The 20,908-nt window shown below is 43.5% G+C and overlaps 1 protein-coding gene across 2 annotated transcripts in view; it reads right to left on the bottom strand.

Moving 5' to 3' along the window:
- Window positions 1-596: 596 nt before the first annotated feature.
- Window positions 597-20,908, bottom strand: part of KCNB1 (potassium voltage-gated channel subfamily B member 1) — a 229,882-nt gene continuing 209,570 nt past the window's right edge. The window contains exons 3-4 of one of the 2 annotated variants that reach the window (XR_007244468.1): window positions 2,897-5,455; window positions 597-1,616 (exon numbers count right to left, since the gene is read on the bottom strand). Coding sequence is in view for 1 of the 2 variants with exons in the window: in XM_048495899.1 (XP_048351856.1) it covers window positions 3,410-5,455 (2,046 nt within the window). In the remaining variant the exon portion in view is untranslated. Of the gene's footprint in view, window positions 1,617-1,790; window positions 5,456-20,908 lie in introns of those variants that run through there. The other variant, XM_048495899.1, reaches the window with a different exon arrangement.

The following is a 20,908-nucleotide window of genomic DNA, read 5'->3' on the forward strand; positions in this document are numbered from 1 at the left end:
CCATCATGGTTTCCCCAATTTTAAGCACGTTAGTACAGGTATAAGGGTTCAATGGGACTCACTTCATAATTGGGGAGAAGTGATAGAGTATCTGCTTTGCATGCAGAAAGTTCCAGGTTCCAGCATTTCCCGTTTTAGCAAGTGATGTGAAAGACCTCTGCTTGAGGTTCTGGAAAGCTACTGCCAGTCAGAACGGACAGTACAGATGTTGATGGACCAATTGGCTGATTCAGAATAAGGCAGCTTCATGTGTTCATAGTAAGTGTGCTTCCAACCTCCTTTGCTGCATTATTACTTTCTGGAAGTTACCTGACTATTATAAGTAACTCAGCTCTCCTGAGTATACTTATTTACCATGGGATTCCACTTTACTGGACTGCGGTAAGAGCAAGAATGACTTTTAAGAATTGGTAGTTTATGACTATGCTTTTCTGGTGATACTTCATAGCGCAGAGATTTTTTTGGGGGGTGGGGTTACTTAGGCCTCTTCTACACATGCAAAATAAAGCACTTTCAATCCACTTTCAATGTACTTTGCAGCTGGATTTTACTGTGCGGAATATCAAAACCCACTTGCAAACAATGGTGAAAGTGGATTGGAAGTGCATTATTCTGCATGCGTGGAAGGGGCCTTAGTGTGACTCTTTTGCATGGGAAAAAATTAAACCACTTTAATTAGCCAGCCTAAAGCTTCTTTAATCTGATGTTACTGGCATCTTGATGTGCAAAACCTCTTTCTATTCTGATGTGTTAGTGATATGAGGGCCTCTCTGGAAACATCCTAATAGAACGAGAAAGCACTTGGATACTTCAGCAGAAGTGCAAAATATCCAAACCCACATTACAATATTGTGCAAAGGACTGACTGACAAAGCAAGGATAACAACCCTGCGACGATTTCTAAAATGTAGATGTGCTTATTGCTTTTGTCCGTGCATGCTGCAGCATTAGAGACGGATGTACAGTACAGCTTGTACGGACAACAGTTACATTCAGGACCAACCAACGGCTACTTGGCATGGAAAGGCAGCTATATTACAAGTGGGGTATATCCAGATGGCAGGTGAGCTTTTTCAGGGATGCAATGTGTTAGTTAGTGAATTTCTGTTCAGAATTGAGTACCAAGGCCTGTTGCATGCAAGTAGCTATACATTACAGAAGGTGCAACACACCCCACGTTTAACACCCATGGTAAAAAAAACCTTCAGTCCTTTAAAACAGTCGCTGGCAACCTTGTGTACAAGCTAATTTTTCAGGTGCTTCCCTTGTCAAAGATCTGCTCCTGAGGCTTTAACTGGGTACCTTCATAAGCAATCACTATAAAAACACCTTTGTAGGTCTCTCTTCTTGGAGGAATAGAATAGAACCCCATTTTGTGAGGGAAAAAAACAATCACACAGAAAGTTTTTCGTTTCCCTTACACTGTTTTTTTTAACAGAATGCTCTGTGCTTTGGACTGCATCAATTTTGTAAGCTCATGTCTTTCAGATGTGATTCTGGCTGCTCATTTCTGAATGGCAATGATCTTAAGGTTTCTGCTTATTCTGTCAGCTTGTATAAGACAGTGTGCTGGAGTCCATGCCAATGTGTCTGGTGTAGGAAGGGTGCACTGTTCTCTGAAAAGAGAAGTCGGACTTTCAACGACACACAGATTACAGCAACAATGGACACAACATTTAAGTGTTACCATCACAGTTAATCGTAGTTTGTTACCAGGTGGGTAACAACTCACAGATGTGACGAGGCACAAATCAAGATAGTGCTTTTTTAAAGTGCTAGTTTTTTTTAAAAAAAATTACATTCTCTCTGCTTTCTATTCCACTCATCCCCCCCGAAAAAGCAATCATAAAATCAACATAAAGTGCTTTTAATACCAACAAAATTAAATGGTACTACATTTAGTATAACAGTATAAATTATAAATCCAAGCTGGTGCTGATTATAGTTTTGATTGAAGCGTTCAGTTTAAAAATGAAACGGCTGAAACTATTTAAGATGTTCGCTTCAGTTCGCTTCCCATTTTATGCCTGTTTTATGTCTGCAAAACTCCGCTGGAGCGGATCTTGATTTATCCCATTCCAAAGGAAAAGAGAATCAGGCTTGTTGCTTAGGGACGACGCTCTCCCTCTCCTTGCATATTTATGCACGTATTTATTTAACACTTGCATATCTTTTCACTCTACGCTATTTAAGTGCAAAATGTCACAGACGCATTCCTCTAGCCTGGTGAACAGATTGGGAACAAGCACTGACGGGGTGCAAATAATTCAGGGAGGAACCAGCAAATGCGTCTTTTTCCTGCTATTTATTTTAGCTGCCTTTGTGCTGGAGTTCTTCACCTACCCAATATGGACACACATCTCACTGTTGCCACATTGTTTTCTCCATAGTGAGAATCTTCAGTGGCTGTGCTTTCCTTTTGTTCACAAATCTGTTGGTGTTTGGTAACGCTATCTAAGGATCCCCCTTCAACACAAACAGAAAAGGGCAAAACCAAAAATGTTCATTTCCAAGAACTCTGTGTTATTCATAACACCACAGGCATACCTTCACAAGATTCCTATTTTTGGACAGCTACTTCATGCACCCCACTGTCTTTTCAATTGTGAAATTGCCTTTCTAGTCCCAGTTTTAAAAACTCCTAATCTCAGACCTGGTGTGACTTTTAGCAGTATTGAGTACAAATTTACATAATTTTGATGGGATGGAAATATATATTTTTTGGGTTCAGAATACAAGTGGTGCAACTCACCCTGCTGAGGTTTAAGAAATGAAACTGCAGGTCTTGGTGTATATTAAACACACACAGGGAATTTGAACAGTTTATTTCTCTAGAAACACTCAGTTCACTAAAACTGCAACCTAACCATAAACCTATCCAAGCACACCCTGTTACCTTTAGACCTTGTATATCCATCAGAGAAAAAGGCATAGATGAGGATGATTAGAACAGTTACCCCTAAGCAAACAGTGATAAGCATTTCATATCTACCCATTTGTTCCAGTATTTGATTCGGCTGCCGTGGCCTTCTTTAAGGGGTAATGCAAATTAGACTACTGCCATTGCCACAAAAAAGGTTCCATCAAAAAGAGGGAGCAAATGAAATATTTGGTCACACTGACTTCAATGAAGGAAGTAAAAGGAGATCGATGTGAGCATGACCAAGGTGCACAGTCTTCAGTTTGATTGACGACTGTAGCTGGACTGGGGGCAAAACCTTGCAGTGGTTCCAGAGGAAGTCTTATCTCCAGTTCACCTTAAGGGCATTCTCTTGGCTTTTACAAAATAGGTGGCTTGTTTCAGTCAAAAGTTCATGCCATGCAGAAGCTCTTCTCTGTGTGTCGAGTGTAAAGGCATTCCCTTTTTGTTTGTTTGTTTCAGCTTTCAACAAAAGTTCTGGAGCACATGTCAGATATTTTGACCGTGAGTGTTACCATGTCCTCCTCCTCCTCCACTCGGCAATATGTGAACCTCGGGTGAAATGTGATTCTCTAATCTGATACTTCCCCGGTTACCACGGGTTCTTCCAGTGATACTTTCCATTGAATAAAGGCAATTCTGCCCTACGAGCTTGGGTGAGGAGGGTAACGCAGCAGTCTCTAAGTGGTTCTTGTCTGTTCTACAAACATTATCCCTTTGCCTTAAATAACCACTGTTTGAAATGCTGTATTTGGGACTTGTATTTCCAGGTGGGGCTTTTGGAGGACTTGAGTCATACAGTAGTTGACCTTCGTCATCAGTGTCGGCGTCAATGTATTTATGTATTCCGGCATCATGGAAGTTGAAAACTATTGCTGCCTGCTTCTCTGGTGACTTTGTGGGTGTTCTTGTACTTGCTGTAGTGTAGAGAGAGCTTTCTGGACTCATCAAGGATCGATCAGAACGTATGGAACTATCTGTGGTTGCACCTGTAACTCCTCTACTCTTGAGGGAATCTGGATAAATTCTCAGGACATTCGATGCCGCTGATCCGATCGAGCTGACGTCCTCTTCCATAAAGTTAACCTTCAGAGATCTTAACTTCATAGGATTCGTAACTTTTATGGAACTTTTGGGGCTTTCTATGAAAAAGGCAGAGCAACGGCCACTTTCTAGATTTGGTTTTATCTCCATGAATTTAGCCCCGCTCCCTTCTAGCCGATAGGGATCGTGAATTGGATTTATCCCACCTTTGCTCGGCAGTGTAGTCAGGGGACTGTGAGAATATCGCCCAGAGTCAGGAAAGTCAGTGGCGCAGCTTATGTAGCTGTCAATGCTAGACATGCTCCTCATATCAATTACTCCATCTGCACGTGTGGTCAGCAAAGGAACCATCGGGCCAGGGATCGCCTCCATTTCTAGTTCTTCTTTTTGCTTGTTAGATTGGCCCAATTCTTTAGTGTTGAGATTTGGCTGTGACTGAGCTTTGGCCATTTTGTTGTACATGTCTTCCAGCTGTTGGACATTCAGGTGCTGAGGACTGGAAGACGACCTCGCTTTCTCAGGTGATCCTTGTGGTTCCTTGGTCTCTAACGATTTGTTGGAGCTGGTTTCAGACAACGATCTCTTCGCCCATTTCCACTTGTTTGGGGATAAATGATTGTCCTGAACTTTATCTTTTTTCCCTCCCTCGTCTGCCTTTTTTTCCACCACTATGTCCATCAATTCTATGCTACGGGCAAAAGCGTCCTTCATATTCATGGACACAATGCTGCCATTCCTTTTGGCTCTTTCAAGGGCTTCTCGGCGCTTGATGGCTTTCTCCTGCCTCTTCTGTTCTTTGTAGAACTCAGAGAAGTTATTTACAATGATTGGGATGGGTAGGGCAATCACCAAGACACCAGCAATACAGCATAACCCACCAACAATCTTACCTAAGAGTGTTTTAGGGTAGATGTCTCCATAGCCAACTGTCGTCATGGTTATAGTTGCCCACCAGAAAGATGCTGGGATGCTCTTGAATTTTGTATCATCCTCATCTTTTTCTGCAAAAAAAACTAAGCTAGAAAAGATCATAATGCCCATGGCCAAAAATAAAATGAGCAGTCCCAGTTCATTGTAGCTTCTTCGCAATGTAAATCCCAAGGACTGCAAACCTGTAGAGTGTCGGGCAAGTTTTAGAATTCTGAGTATCCTCATGATACGGAATATCTGAACCACTCTTCTAACATTCTGGAACTGAAGTACACTTTTGTTCGATTCTGTGAGGAAGATAGTGACATAGTAGGGTAAGATGGCTAACAAGTCAATGGCATTCAGTGGACCTTTGAAAAACTTCCACTTCTTAGGTGAGGACAGGAACCGTAAGAGGTATTCCATTGTAAACCAGGCGATGCAAACTGCCTCCACGTGGGCCAGTTGGGGGTTATCTGTGGGATGATTATATTCATCTGTGCCTTGGAGCTCAGGAAGGGTGTTCAGTGACAAGGCAATCGTGGAGAGGACAATAAACATGATGGAAATGATTGCCAAAATCTGCAAAGAAAGAGAAATGGGTTAATACTGATGGAAAATATTGGAATAGACCCAGTTATCACTTCTTCTGACTTCTGCCATCACTTTCATAAGCAGCTACAAAACATGTCAGAATCCATATTCAGGACTGTAGTTTTTATGGAAAATAGGAAACTAAGCAGAGCAGCAGTGGCGTAGTGGTTAAGAGCAGGTGTACTCTAATCTGGAGGAACCGGGTTTGATTCCCCGCTCTGCCGCCTGAGCTGTGGAGGCTTATCTGGGGAATTCAGATTAGCCCGTACGCTCCAACCCACGCCAGCTGGGTGACCTTGGGATAGTCACAGTTCTTCTGAGCTCTTGCAGCCCCAACTACCTCACAGGGTGTTTGCTGTGAGGGGGGAAGGGAAAGGAGTTTGTAAGCCCCTTTGAGTCTAGGAGAGAAAGGAGGGATATAAATCCAACTCTTCTTCTAAAGCTTGATAATTAACTGATGAGCTTACTGGATCAAGGGCCACAGACTTCTTGCTAGGGGTATGATGTGCAAGACTCTGCTGTGTTTGACTTTGTTTAAACCATGGGCTGTTATGATTCAGTTACCCAAATGCAGCATTGATTTGGTAGTTCAATACTGGATACTTCCTTGGGCAGCTGCCAAAAGGTATTGTCCCTTAATGATATTGCTGTCTTGGAACATAAGCCTCAAGATACCCAGGCAGGATTCCAGGAACAGAGAGAGAGGGGAAGAGCTGCTTCCAGAAGAGCTTTTTCTACACTAAATTGTTCCCACAGATGCAGAGGAAGACCTTCCTGATTGAATTTGTGTGACTCCAAGGAATTTATTAATGCTAAGTAACTTGGGGACAACTGGTCTAAAATATTAAAGGGAACAATCATGTCAAATAAATGCTTCCCATTATGGTTACAGACAGAACAAAGGAAAGGAATCTGAGAAGATAGTAGTGTGTATAGTTTTATGGTGCCAAAAGTATGCTTACAGTTTAATTGAGCTTATAGTAAGGAAGTTGATAGAAGAAATCTGGGAAATGATTCAAAAGGTGGCAATTATTCTGATTAAAACCATCAATTATTCTGACTACTACTGATTTGGATTCTATCATTTCTAGTGTGATAAATTTGGCGGTAGAGAAAAGTGCCATCAAATCATAGCTGGCTTAGGGAGACTGCATAGGGTTTTCGAGGCAAGAGACGCTCAGAAGTGGTTTACCATTGCCAACCTCAATGTGGGCTGAAAGAGTTCTGGGAAAACTGAGACTGAGAATCCAAGATAACCCAGCAAGCTTTGTGTGGAAGAATACGGATTTGAACTCAGCTCTGCAGATTAGAGTTGATGGATTCAGTCCATTATTTTTCTACTATGGGGTGGGGGCAGAGGTGGGATCCAGCAGGTTCTCACAGGTTCCTGAAAGCAGGTTACTAATTATTTGTGTGTGCCGAGAGGGGGTTACTAATTGGTGATTTTGCCACGTGACTTTTGCCTTAGTTACGCCCCTCCTCTCAGCAGTAGTGAGCAGAACTTGAAGCAGTCTAGCAGGAGGTGCACCGGCGTGCGTGGCAGCCTGTGCCTGCGTGCATTCGTTTCCTGCCCAAGGACCGGCGCAGTGGCTGCGTCCTTGCCACAGCCCCATCCAGGAATGCCCCGCCCCGGAATGCCTGGCTATGCCTCGTCGTGCCCCGCCCAGCCTCATTGGCGCTACACCACAGTTTGAATCCCACCACCATGGGAACCTGTTAATAAAAGTTTTGGATCCCACCACTGGGTGGGGGGCAGGTGCTGTGAGGGTGGTGGAAGGCCCCACCTTCTCCTCCCATCATGACAACCTTTTGTCCTGGCCCAGTACCACTGATGGTTCACTTTACGAGGGGAAAGCACTGGTGGACACCCTTTTGCTGACATCCCTCCTACAAGCTGCAGCTGTGAGGGCCTTCATTGGTACCTTCCTCAGCCATTTTGAAGATGGCGCAGAAAGCCCTCTTGCCTTCCTCAGAGTTTCACAAGGGCTCCCCCTTCTGTGAGAAGGTGGGAGTTGCTCCCACCATCACTGTGGTCCTGCCCCATTTCTGCCTCTACTTGAGCCATCTGAAACACCATTGGTCAGCTATTGTGGTGACCCTGCTGGCTCTTTATAGGAGACCTTCTCAGTGACCTTTCCTGCTTCCAGCAGTAGCTGCCAGTGGGGGGTGGGGAAACCATGGCCAAGCATTGTGGGAACTTATATGCCTTATTAAGTATTTGCTCTTTGGGCCCAACTGCTTCCCTCAATAACTATCAAACAGACTGGCCGAGACTGAAATGTCTGGGAAACCATCATGCAGTTTTTTCATTCTCCTTCACTTCAAAAGGGTTGAAACACCTCTGTTTGTAAGCAATTAACTGTAGAATACAAAATTACACTATGCTCATTTGCTAACCCTACTTACTACATACAAAGACCGTGCAAAGGAGAAAAGTGCAAGTGCTCTATTCACATACAAAGGTGCGACAAAAACATATGAACATACAAACTACAAAGACTACAAACACTAATTGCTATTAACGAGCATCCTATTGTAATGCACACTCCTTTCTTAGGAATTTAAGTCCTATATACATCACAGTCCATGAGAATTTTTAAGTATATAACAATGTTCCAAACCAGCTTCAAAGTGCATGAAAATTTCTCAGTATGTGACAATATTCCAGCCCAAAACCCTATCCGTTTTTTTCCAGGTGTTTGAGGGTGAAGCTGTTGATTTGCAATCAAATTCTGAACTGAGCAGAGAGGTGACTGTTCATCACTGAAGCCTTTTTTCAACACCAGAATCCCAGCAATCAGTCGTAGGGAAAGCAGTTTAGAGGTCACTCTTCACTCCTACCCTTCCTGGCCAACCACTGATTTCAGGGTTTCCATGTCTGCAGCTCTGGATTTAAATGGGCCTTGACCCCAAGGTATCATTCTTAGTGTGGATGCAACTCTGGGATTATAAGTCCTCTGTCAATAATATCTCCTCTTCAGGATAGGGATGCCAACCTTCAAATGAAGCCTGGAGATCTGCCAGAATAATAATTGATCTCCAGATAACAAAGAGTACCTTCCAAAGAGGGTGGGGGCTGAATCTGCTAGTGGGAGTGGCAGGGTGGTTGCACCCACAGATTCACCCTCTCCAGAGGTGGGATCCAACCAGTTCTCACCACTTCTCTAGAAGTGGTTACTAATTTTTTCTGAGTGCTGAGAAGGGGTTTCTAAAGCAACCTCCCTGCCCAATAGGGACTGGAGGTGTGCATGTGCGGCGGCGCCACTGTTTGAATCCCACCACCATCGGAACCTGTTATGAAAATGTTTGGATCCCACCACTGACCCTCTCCCAGGCACTTACCCAGCGGAGAGACAAAACCACTGCTGCCCTCCCCTGTCACTGTGATGTGGTATGGGATGCTGACACAGCCACTGATGCTGGCACAGTGGGGGTGATCGAGGGGCATGGCTAGGGGAGGATCCGACATTTAGTTGACTCTCTCCCAGACATTTCTCCAGTTTACACCAGCAGTGGGCACTTCAGACTTAAGGGACCCAAGTCCACTCAGCCCCATAGAGACTTATTGTAGGTGGGGGGGGGGGGGGCTGTTTTGTTTTGCAAGCCAGGAAGCCTCTCTGGAAGTGGTGGCGCGATTGCTGCTTTGCTGCTTGTATGAGGCTATAAGATCAGTTCCTCTGGAACAAACGGTTGCTTTTGAAGATGGACTCCGTGGCAATACATGCTGCTGTGGTCACTCCCCTCCCCCCCTCTCCTGCCCTTTCCAGGTTCCACCCCCAAATCAACAAGAATATCCTGACCTGGAGGTGGCAACCCTAATTCATCACTAGAATGCTACTTGGGTTGAAAGGACAGAAAAAGTGAGAGCTCACAACCCCCCAAATAGATTTTTTTCTGTGGTAGGGAAGTCCCTTAACACCTCAGAAGTGTGAATTAAGATATGGGGGGGGGGGGAATGGTTGAAACAATGCAGTATAAAATTGCACCACCTTGGCAGTTTCTGCAAGAATGCCTGGCCTTCTGAATTTAATGCTTAAAGCAGGGTTTTAAACAATAATTTTAGGTATAATTGGTTATTTTCTATATGGATCACATTGCAAAGGTACACCCTACGTTTTAGGTTTTGTGAAACTATTTCAAGTTTAATTACCATGTATTATTTTCACCTCCATCTGAAAAAGAATGCATACATTCAGAATACAGTGATAATGCTGAGAAATTATTTTGAAACTTGTTCTTAAATAATTTGTCCCCCTTGCTTTACCTGTTCCCTGGTTTTCTACATTAATAGCTGCAACAAATCTTTTTAAACTCCCATCATGTTGCCTTAATCTTTTCAATTTTTTTGGAAATAATATAGAGCTAATTATTTACTGTTTTATTTCAGTTTCAGCTGTAATCAAGACCAGCAGTCCTCAACCTTTTTGAGCCTGTGGGCACTTTTGGAATTCTGACACAGGAAGAATCACAAAATGGCTGCCACAGGAGGTGAAGACAGCCAAAAAAGGGATGTCCAAATCCAAATCCAAAACCTTTATTAGGCATAAAAAAGGGATGTCACAAGGGCAGAATCACATCCACAGAGGAAGCTCAAGTGCAGAGGAGAAGAGGGTTAACTTAAAAAGTACTCAGGAAAAGAAGAATAAGGGGAAAATAAAATTGACACTGTGATGCCAGCTGCTGCTAAAACATCATTTTAATGTGCGCAGCCAATCAGATCTCCAGCGGCCAGTCAGAAATATCTCTTGGCAACAGTGCCGCTGACTCACCCACTTTCTAAAGACACTCGGTAGGAACCATGGAGCCCACATTAGGAACCTCTGACCAAGACAAAAGTCCAAAGGCCAGTCTGTCTGTCTGCCTGCCTGCCTGCCTGCCTGCCTGTTTTGCTCCTTGTAGCCTATGTTCAAGACGTAAAAAATATGGCGCCCCAAAGTGGGCTGTCTCTGCTGACCCTTCCACAAGCAGGCTTGCTTGCAAATTCCTTAATGGCATTAAAGACAAGCTCAGCAGCCCAAGGGCTGCCACATTCCCTTAAGTGAGAAATTTCATCTGCCTTCCCTTTTAAGCAGCTCTTTAAGCTCTGGCTGCAATTTGTTTTTCTGGGGCAATTAGGGAAAAAAAAGACAAATGGAAACAAACGTTCTGAAACAAAATTTCAGGGGAAAAAATGCTGATGCAAATGTTGCTGAGGCCTGCAGCACAGGGGTTGACATGTCATTTGAATTACAACCTTCCTTCAGTCCGGTTTTGTGGCTGGCATTTTTCAAGTGATAAAAATAGAAACAGTGATACATGAATGAAGCTGTCTCACAGGGGTGTTCCCAGGTATCCATGAGCCATTCAGAGTTTAGGGGAAGGAGAGCCTATTCTGGAATGGCTGAAAAATCAGAAATCACCAAAGAACGTAATCTGTTCATGCCTCAGTGAGCAGAGTTCTACATCCAGACACATGTATAATAGATGCACTTGTATAATGGATGGGCCTGTTTGGAAAGCCTACTTGAAACAGGAAGGCAATGCCAGTCAATGGCCTTCCCACCTCCCCTTCAAAAAGCCCTGAAAAGGAGAGCTAATAATTTTTCTTAAATCCACATAATAAACAGGTGGCTTGTATTTGAACATTTCAGCAACTATTAATATGGAGGCAGCAAAGCCACTTCAAGGACCGGCGGTCACAACAACTGCTAGGATGCTGCTTTGCATATGGTGCTTCATTCAGAGGCAGCCGGGGAGCACATGTAATGAATTCTTTCCATGTGTAAAATGACCATTCATCCTGTGGATAGTTCAAGGCAAATGTTGGACAGTGCACTTGACTATGTTTCAGAGAGGCTGAGTTGCATTTGAATCCCCCAGAGTCTCAAAAACAACCCTATGAAGTACGCTTCCATACTCCCCGTTAGAGACTCAGGTGTTTTGCACACTGGTTTCTCCACTGCAGTTGCTAAATACAGCACAGTAGCCACAGGGCTTCCATAGGGTAATTTTCCCTGCCCCAATCTTCCAGCAGAAGTCACCACCCCACCATTGCTGCGCTGCCTGGGCTTTTTCAGTTTTTCCTAAGCTATTAATTGAATGTTAAGACATCATAACCATGTCACAACAATCTATCTATCTGGTTCTCTGAATTCTCAGCTATAATTTTTTTTTTAAAAAAGAGGAACCCTCTAGAGAGGAAGGTATCTCTGCAATGAAGGGGGCTAGAATTACTTTAAAAAGGGGGAAAGCTGGGAATTCAGAGAATGAGATATATGGATTTTTACAACATTATAATAATATAACCAGTTTTTAAACACACACACACACACACACACACACACACACACACACACACACACACACACACACACACACACACACACACACCCAACAACCACCCCCAAAGCCCTCCCCTATTATGCTGGGAAGTGACCATCCTGGGGGCAGGAAAAAATGGCTGTGGTGTCAGGGATACTGGGAAAATACTGGGAAAATCCAACCTTTCCCACTTTCTACTGGGAAAATCCAACCTTTCCCACTCCCATCAAGGCTTCACTGTGATCTTTCCCAAAACATCACAGCAAAGAAGGTTTGGGGAAACATGGAGAAATCCCAGGAGGTGCATGAATGTGGGAAGTGGGAGAAAACCCTTACTTTCCAACAACAATAAACAACAACAGCAAATTACCTCAAGGGGAAAGGTCTTGGTTGAAAAGTAGAGGGCTGTAAAAAGCATAGCTTGTTCTTTTAACAACAACAAAGAAACAAGGAAACGTAAGACTATTTTGGCTCAGCTTTTTTCCATATTTGCAGCTGTTTCATATCTCTGGAGGGCATGAAGCAACATTCGAAATGCTGTGCCCCCTCCAGTAGCTGTGAAGAGAATTCCTGCCAAGGTCTGCTATGCTTTTATCATCTTAACACCAAAAGATGACACTTCTAAAGGCTTGCTAGACCCAGCTGCTTTGCTGAACCTCAACCAAGTCCCCCCCCCTTCCCTTTCATCTGTTGAGAACAAAATGTTATGGTTGGTGGCTTTTTGGTGGCTTAGTTCAGTCAGCAATGTGCTAAGATAGCATGAAATCAGCTAAGTGTAATTCAGCAAATAAGCTTGATTGCTGAAGAAGCCTTCCTTTCCTGCATATGCGTGGAAATAATTGACAGTTGCTTCAAAGGCAAAGTGTGTGTGTGTGTGGGGGGGGGGAGCGGGAGGGGCGGAGAAAGATTGGTCTTTTCTGCACAGCACAAATAATGTATTGAAGACGTTTTTAAAAGAACCATTTTTGCCACTTTTTTTTGTTCTGATAGTGTGGAAAAATGAAGCGCTTCCAGCAAAAACAGGTCTTTTCTCCGCCATTTTCTGCCACTTCAGAGATCCCCATGCCACCCACCATTTGCTGAAAGGTTTTCCAGGGCTGTTTCCTCCGCTTGCATCACAGCTGGCTGCTTTTTCAGCTAGTACAGAACATGAATAAAGTTAGTTTTCCATGCCAATTATGCACATGTGTTGTCTTTTCCATTTTTAAATTTTCAATGATGTGTCTTTGCAGCTATAAAGCCATGATATGGGAAGACATGATATGAGAATCGAAGCTGATTCTCATATCATGTCTTTGTACCTTTGAAGACACATCATTGAAACAAAAATAGGGAGAAATAACACGTGTGTGTCATTGGCAGGGAAAATGAAGTTTGTTTATGTACTTACAATCAGAAATAGTAGCCGGCTGCGACGCAAGCAGAGGAAACAGCCCTCGGAAACTTTTCAGCAAATGGCGGGTGGCATGGAGGATCTCTGGAGCAGCAGAAAATAGTGGGCGTGAGCTGTGGAAAAACTGAAAGTGAGAGCTTTAAACCCAGATGGGAAAAATAAAGCATTTCCTGATTTTCACACAGCAAGCAAGAAATGTCTTCAACCCATCTTGGGGAGAAAAAAAATATCACTCGTTTAGCATTTTCACACACACCCCTCCCCGCCATGGGTTCAGCAGAAATAAAATGTCCTGAGGACATCTTGAGGAAAAAACTGTGCGAGCCCCCCCCCCCCCCCGCCCAATGCTTCTTTTAACATCCTCAAGTTGTTTTATTTGTGCTGGGCAGAACACTTTAGAGAGAGAGAGAGACCTAATATTATCACCACATATGACACTGCGCATTTCCCCTCCTTTCAAAAAGAAGGGAAACCATATCATTACATACTAGCTAAAAGTTATAATTATTCTTGCTATAGTTGCCGATGTGATATTGGACTTTTAATTTGTTAGAAAATAGGTACAGCATGCTGAGATTATATTCACAGTGCAAAAAAAGTCTCCAAATCAAAATAAACAAACAAAAATGCCAGTGATTTGATCTGAAAACCTTAGCTGAAATATTAAAGATGGTTATAATTTTGCAGTGCAGGCAATGTTTGTTTACAAATTGGGGTCTTAGATCAATGGTAGGGCATGCATTTTGCATGAGAAGGACTCTGGTTCAGTATCTCTAGTGACAAGTCTCTCTAGTGACAAGATCTTTATCAGCAGTGCTGTGAAAGTGAAATAGAAGTGCCCAAGTCTTTGTAGAGTGATAGTTGTAACAGGGACCTTGACCCCGATTTCCCAGCTAGGTTGATCTCATCAGATCTTAGAAGCTAAGCAGAGTCAGCCTTGGTTTGTACTTGAATGGGAGACATCAGGGAAGTTCACAGTTAATACACAGAGGCAGGCAATGGCAAACTACCTGTTTGTCTCTTGCCTTGAAAACTGTACCAAGTTGCCAATCCATCTGCAACTTGATAGGGCTCTCCATCACTACTTTCCACCAAGAAACCTGGCTGTAACACAGTGCTCTCTGTTGCACTGCAGAAACATTTCTCACTGTGGCATGCCTCTGAAGATGCCAGCCATAGATCTGGGTGAAACATTAGGAGCACAGACCACACAGCCACACTCCCCAGGAAACCCACAATAGCCAGTTAATTCCAGCTGTGAAAGCCTTTGACAACACAAATGTAGAGCACTTTGCAAATTTAAATTAAGTAGGTAGCAACAGTTGTCCATTTTGTGTAAAGTTAAGGAATATGCCACACTATCTACTACTGCAGTCATTTCAGGATTTCCATCCATTCGCTGACAGTTCTTTTTGTTTTATTCACACATTTTGCAGCTCTGCTCACTCATCTGTGCAGTTCATGAATATTCCATAGCAAATCATCTTATGGTGTGCAAAGCTCTGTCTTGCCACTGCTGTATAAATTCCCACCATGCCACTGGGAAGCAAGTGATTTTTTTATTATTGATTTAAGTACTCAGGATATTTGATCAACTGATATTCTTTCCCTTCCTTTTCGGAATGAAGTGGACCGACTGCTCTCATGGTGCAGGGAAAATAACCTGGTTCTTAACACTAACAAGACAAAGGAGCTCATAGTGGACTATAGAAGGAATAGCTCAGAAATTCAGCCCTTGACTATAAATGGAGATCAAGTGGAGCGGGTGGCTAGTTTTAAATTTCTGGGCGTTATGATTAAAGAGGACTTGACCTGGGGCGTACAGACTGCCGCGGTGGTTAAGAAAGCCCAGCAAAGACTGTACTTTCTGAGACTTTTAAGGAAGCAACAACTAGATGGAAAACTTCTGGTGTCCTTTTACCGCTGTGCTATAGAGAGTGTCTTAACCTACTGCATCTGTGTATGGTTCTCCAGTTGCACAGTGGCGAATAGGAAGGCGCTCCAAAGGGTGATCACTACTGCACAAAGGATTATCGGCTGCCCTCTTCCCTCCTTGGAAGAAATCTATAATTCCCGAAGCCTAAATAAAGCCCAAAATATTCTGAGGGACCCGTCTCATCCAGCACACTCTCTTTTCAAACTGTTACCATCTGGCAGACGATACAGGGCTCTCAGAACTAGGACAAAGAGGCTTAGAGACAGCTTCTACTCTAGAGCTGTGGCTATGCTAAACTCCGCTGCTTCATATTGATGTATTTGGGGCTGTGTAGGGATGGGTGGAGGAAGGGGAAGTGAGGATGATGTATGAGTCTGAAATTGTGTGCATCGAGGAATGCTGCTGTAAATTTCGTTGTGCGTGCACAATGACAATAAAATGCTTATGCTTATGCTTATGCTTATGCTTATGCTTTTTCTGCACCATTCTACTGACAACAGTGAATTAGATTCCTGCCCAGTACAATTGCCCAGTACAAATGTTTCTGCAGTGCCACAGAGAGAAATATATCTCACTGTGACAAACCTCTGAAGTTGCCCACCACAGCTGTAGGTGAAACATTAGGAGAAAAAACTACCAGACCATAGCTACTCTGCCTGGAAAACCCACAACAGCCAGTTCTATTTATTTTATTTTCCTCACAGCAATCCCATCAACAGATTGACATTTTTCCATACAACAAATGAAGTTTGGGCAGCAAAAACTGTAAGGAGTCTATGACTGTCCGTGACGAAGAAGCGGGACTTGAATGGAGATCTATGTCTCATATTCTATCATTACTTCTCTCATATACCAGAGGGCTTCTAGTCAAGAGGGAACAAATCATCCAAGGCTACTCGAGTTCATGCCTGTACTAAAATCTGATCTCATCCACAACTCATATCTTAGCACAGTGATGACCCACAGGGTGGTGCCTGCTAACTGATTTTCTGGTCCCCACTTGCTTCTTTGCCAGAGCAAAGAGCTTGACAATGGAGGAGAAGACTCTAGAAGGCATCGCTGTTGCATCTACCGGGAATGCTCATTTAGAAGTAGCTATTATGATCTCAGGAGGATCCTTGGCTTGCACACATCCAACATTTTGTAATTATCCACCATGGCAACCATTTTATGACCATTACTGCACAGAACAAGAGGAAGAGTTTGGATTTATATCCTGCCTTTCTCTCCAGTAAGGAGACTCAAAGTGGCTTACAAACTCCTTTCCCTTCCTCTCTCCACAACATTGTGAGGTAGTTGGGGCTGAAAGCGTTCCAAAAGAGTGGTTACCCAGCAGGAATATGGGCATGGGGAAACAAAACTGGCACACCGTGGCAGCCATTATGTGGTCATCACGCTTGCTATTTTCCTCCAAAATTCCAGAAGTGTGCACAAGCGATAAAGTCCCTGGTGGAATATTGCTGGTGTGTACCAAATCGGCCGTTATGTTATGACCCCCCAAAATTAAATATTCTATTCCACTGAAATCAATGGATCATACACTCCCTTTTGGCTGAAAGTAAACAGTGTCATCCAAGCTAACAGGCTTGGCAGCTGAAGTCTAATGCCAAGACACAGGACTCTACCTCCAACATCAAGGGATGATCTGAATGTTTACATCTATCAGTTACGACAGCTCTGCAGTGCTGATAGAAACATGTAGAATGAATAGAACACATTCACTCTGTCATCCAATAAATGCTCTGAGCCAGCATTTCATTCAAATGAGAGCAGGCTGCTGTTTCCCAAGCCTGCTCACACTGTTGGGCCCTGTACCATTTATTATTCTTGTGTTCGTTTGCAATGTATTCAAAGGGGAAAAAACAGCCCTGGTACATTATTCCAGCAGACATGATGACAAGCAATTGCTGAGTGGTGCACTGAGCTCGCATCAAGTAAACAGAGTGCTGTGATATCAGCTTTGTGGTCCCAATCCAGAGATCCTCTTGTGTGGATTGCTGGCACAAACAGCATCACATAAATGGGGGAGTGGAAGCAGGGCTGGCCAGTTTCCCCGTGGGTGATCTTTGCTCTTTAGTGATGAATTCTCTCCCTCTCCCTCTGGTTCCTATGGATTCTTTAAAATGTTATCTTTTTGCAAGAGATTGGGGTGGAAGGGGTTGTTAGGGAGAGTAGCAAAGGAATGTCCTGGGGTGTGATAGACATAAATGATCTATTAATTCATTCCTGGAAAGCACTCTGAATAACGTTTTCTTTTCCCTTGGATATTTTAGTTCAGGTTGTTTTGTCATTATGGATCTATTGTATCTCTGCAAAACACTTACTTGGTTGTGATAAGAACAGAAAGTTTCAGACAGCAATTAGCTTTGCTAACCTCCTTGAGGGGTTTGGAGTTTTCTGGAAATTGCAACTGATTTGCAGACTACATAGATCAGTTCCCCAGGAGGAGGAGTAGTTTGGATTTATATCCCCCCTTTCTCTCCTGTAGGAGACTCAAAGGGGCTTACAATCTCCTTTCCCTTCCCCCCTCACAACAAACACCCTGTGAGATAGGTGGGGCTGAGAGAGCTCAGAAGAACTGTGACTAGCCCAAGGTCACCCAGCTGGTGTGTGTGGGAGTGCACAGGCTAATCTGAATTCCCCAGATAAGCCTCCACAGCTCAGGTGGCAGAGCGGGGAATCAAACCCAGTTCCTCCCAGTTCCTCCAGATTAGATACACGAGCTCTTAACCTCCTACGCCACTGCTACACGAGCTCTTAACCTCCTACGCCACTGCTGCTGGAAACAAAAGTGTTGGAGGGTAGAGTCTCTGGCATCACAGTCCCACTGAGCTCCGCCCACCACCTTGCCCAAACTCTGCCCCCACCCCCTCCAATCTTCAGGAACTTTCCAAGCTGAACGTAGAAACCTCAACATAAACCTATTTGTAGCAGAGTTGTTCAGCCATTGGTGTTAATATGTTAGATTTAGCTATGTAGCTTTGGACCTGCCTACTACCTGGAATGGGAGGAAGTCTAGAGAAAAAATGCATGTATGTTTCTTTGTACATTTCCTTGGATGAAATGTACTAAAACATCACCAGAATGCAGATTTTATGCTGTAAATACACTCATTCACTTCCGTAGTTCTGTAATCCCTGTATTGTTCAAGTAGTTTTACCAGTGTGCTCAAACGTAGTGATAATGTTATTGGTCATCCTCCTAAACCTATGGGTCAAATTTTCCCGTTCTACATGTGGAATGTACTAAAGTTACTGGTATCATGGCATAAAAATGTCTTTTAATTTTGGAACAGTGCTTTCATTTTTATGAATTCTCTCTCTCTCTCTCTCTCTCTCTCTCTCTCTCTCTCTCTCTCTCATCGCATTAGAATGTTAAGGATACTCTGTCTGTCTGTCTGTCTATACTGAAAAAGGGTAGTCTAAACCCCTAACAAGCAATATAATTATTCTCTAGCAATGTATAGCTTATCGCATTAGAATGTTAAGGATACTCTGTCTGTCTGTCTGTCTGTCTGTCTGTTCTGAAAAAGGGCAATCTAAATCCCTAACAATCACTACAATTATTCTCTAGCAATTTATAGGTCATCGCATTAGAATGTTAAGGATACTCTGTCTGTCTGTCTGTCTGTCTGTCTATACCGAAAAAGGGTAGTCTAAATCCCTAAAAAGCAATACAATTATTCTCTAGCAATGTATAGCTTATCGCATTAGAATGTTAAGGATACTGTGTGATTTCCTGTTCAAAACTATTTTTTTGTTATTTTTATCATCACAAGATACTAGTTAATATTAAGGAAAGATAGTAGGATAGAATCCAACCAGCTTTTCAACTTGTGAAAAAGTGAGGAAAGGGTGTCCACAGACCACCAAAAAGGCTAAATTGGAGTTTGGGGGTTGGGCCAGATAAGAGCCATGTCGGATGGGGGCAATAGGGAGGAAGGAGCTTAGGTAAGACTTTTCAATCCACTTTCAGTGCACTTTACAGCTGGACTTTACTGTGTGAAACAGCAACATCCATGTGCAAATGATCTCTGAAGTGCAATATTCAGCATGTGTGAAAGTGTCCTAATAATTACAAAAGGCAGCTGGATCCATCCCATGGCTTCTTCTGTATTTTCAAACAGACTTTCGAACTTTCTGGCTGTGATGCAGAAATTTCCCTATGTGGTAATTTTTGCTTGTAAGTATCTAGCAAAAGGTTGCAGAGACAGCAGACATGTCCATGAAACCCATGTTTTTCCACAGAAACCTGCTTGTATGGAAAGAATAGATCCAGCGTTCCATGGTAGAACTTTGAAGAGCCTGCAAATGAGGAAGCGAGTCTAGTGAAGCCCTTGCTGGCACAAAAATATTAACGTTTGTATTTCAAGTGTGCTGTGACTTGGATAGCCCAGATCTTGGAAGCTAAGCTGGTCAGTATTTGGATGGGGAACCACCAAGGAAATCCAAGGTTGCTACACAAAGTCAGGCAATGGCAAACCAACTATGAATGTCTTCTGCCTTGAAAACCCTACAGGGTTTTCATATAACCATGGCAAAAATAAATAAACATTCATGTGCACAATAGATTCACATCTGCTTGTCTACTTCAGGGGAGAAACTTTTCTGCTGCCAGAAGGAGGGGGGGAGCAACGGCACCCCCTTCCCTACTATAGTCCCCCTTTCTGGGTGGTCAATGCAGTGCCAAGATCTCCAGACTTCAGGTGGATCTAAAAGATCCCTGTTCTTGCACCAAAAAGTTCTATTTGTGTATATTTTTGGTACAAGACTTCCGAAGTAGATGAATGAGTTTTTGAATACATCTCCTGATCAAACTAGAAAACCTGGCACTGTATTGCTATGTATTCTGATTTGCCAGCTGAGTGATGACACTAAATGTGATAGAGCCCCTCCCCCCCCGACCTTTCTTTGGAAATGTAGAGAAGTAACAAAGCTTCTTTGCTTTATAAAGCGTGGCTATCTCATTTCAGCAGCAGAACTAGCAGTGCAGCTTACTAAGCTACTTGGCATCATATCTAATCCTAAAAAACACAAAAGACCTCAGGAATTAATATCTCACGCTACGTGTTAATGAGCCTGCAACAGAGAAGTGGTATAGGGCCCAGCCAGCAACTAATTGATAGTAGCTAATGCAGTCGTCCTGGCCAGGATTCTGAAATCCATTAAGTTCTGGCACAGAGATGTTAAGTGGGATCAAGTGCTGGTAGTGGTGGTGGTTGGAGGAGGGGGAATATGATTGTGTAGTGACAGGCTGGATACTTCCAAGAACTTTCCTCTTGGAGAAATGGAACACAACCTTATCACAAGAATGACTTGGCCCGAGGATACGTTGGGCTGGACTCGATGGTTTGGCACTTCGATCTCTAAGAATCCCAATAAGACTTCAGGGCCCATGTTGATGACTTACTTACTTTGCCACTATTAAAGCTTGAGCCATGAGTCACAGTGAATGAGGGCAAAACTTCATTCATTTCATCCACTGCCTATTGGAATTCAAGATCCTGTGGCTCTTCTTACATGCCGCAGTAGAGTTCACGAGTCAGTCACCTATACTGCAGGTATAGTAGTGTTGGTAGAACCCCATGGGCTGGATCCAGCTGCCTTTTTTCTCTTTCTTTCCCAGTTCTCCTCCTTACTATAGTTCCACATGTAGTGATGCACTGCTGACCCAGCAGCACCGTGGTAGAACGTTGGGACGCCAGCCGGACCCTCTGACGCTGAATTAAGCGCACCCCTCCCTCATCCCCATGAGTCGCGGATTAAAGCGGTGCCTGGCTCAACCACCGGGCGCAGGGACAATGGTCTTGCCC

The sequence above is a fragment of the Sphaerodactylus townsendi genome, linkage group LG05 (assembly GCF_021028975.2).
Source record: "Sphaerodactylus townsendi isolate TG3544 linkage group LG05, MPM_Stown_v2.3, whole genome shotgun sequence".
NCBI lineage: Eukaryota > Metazoa > Chordata > Lepidosauria > Squamata > Sphaerodactylidae > Sphaerodactylus > Sphaerodactylus townsendi.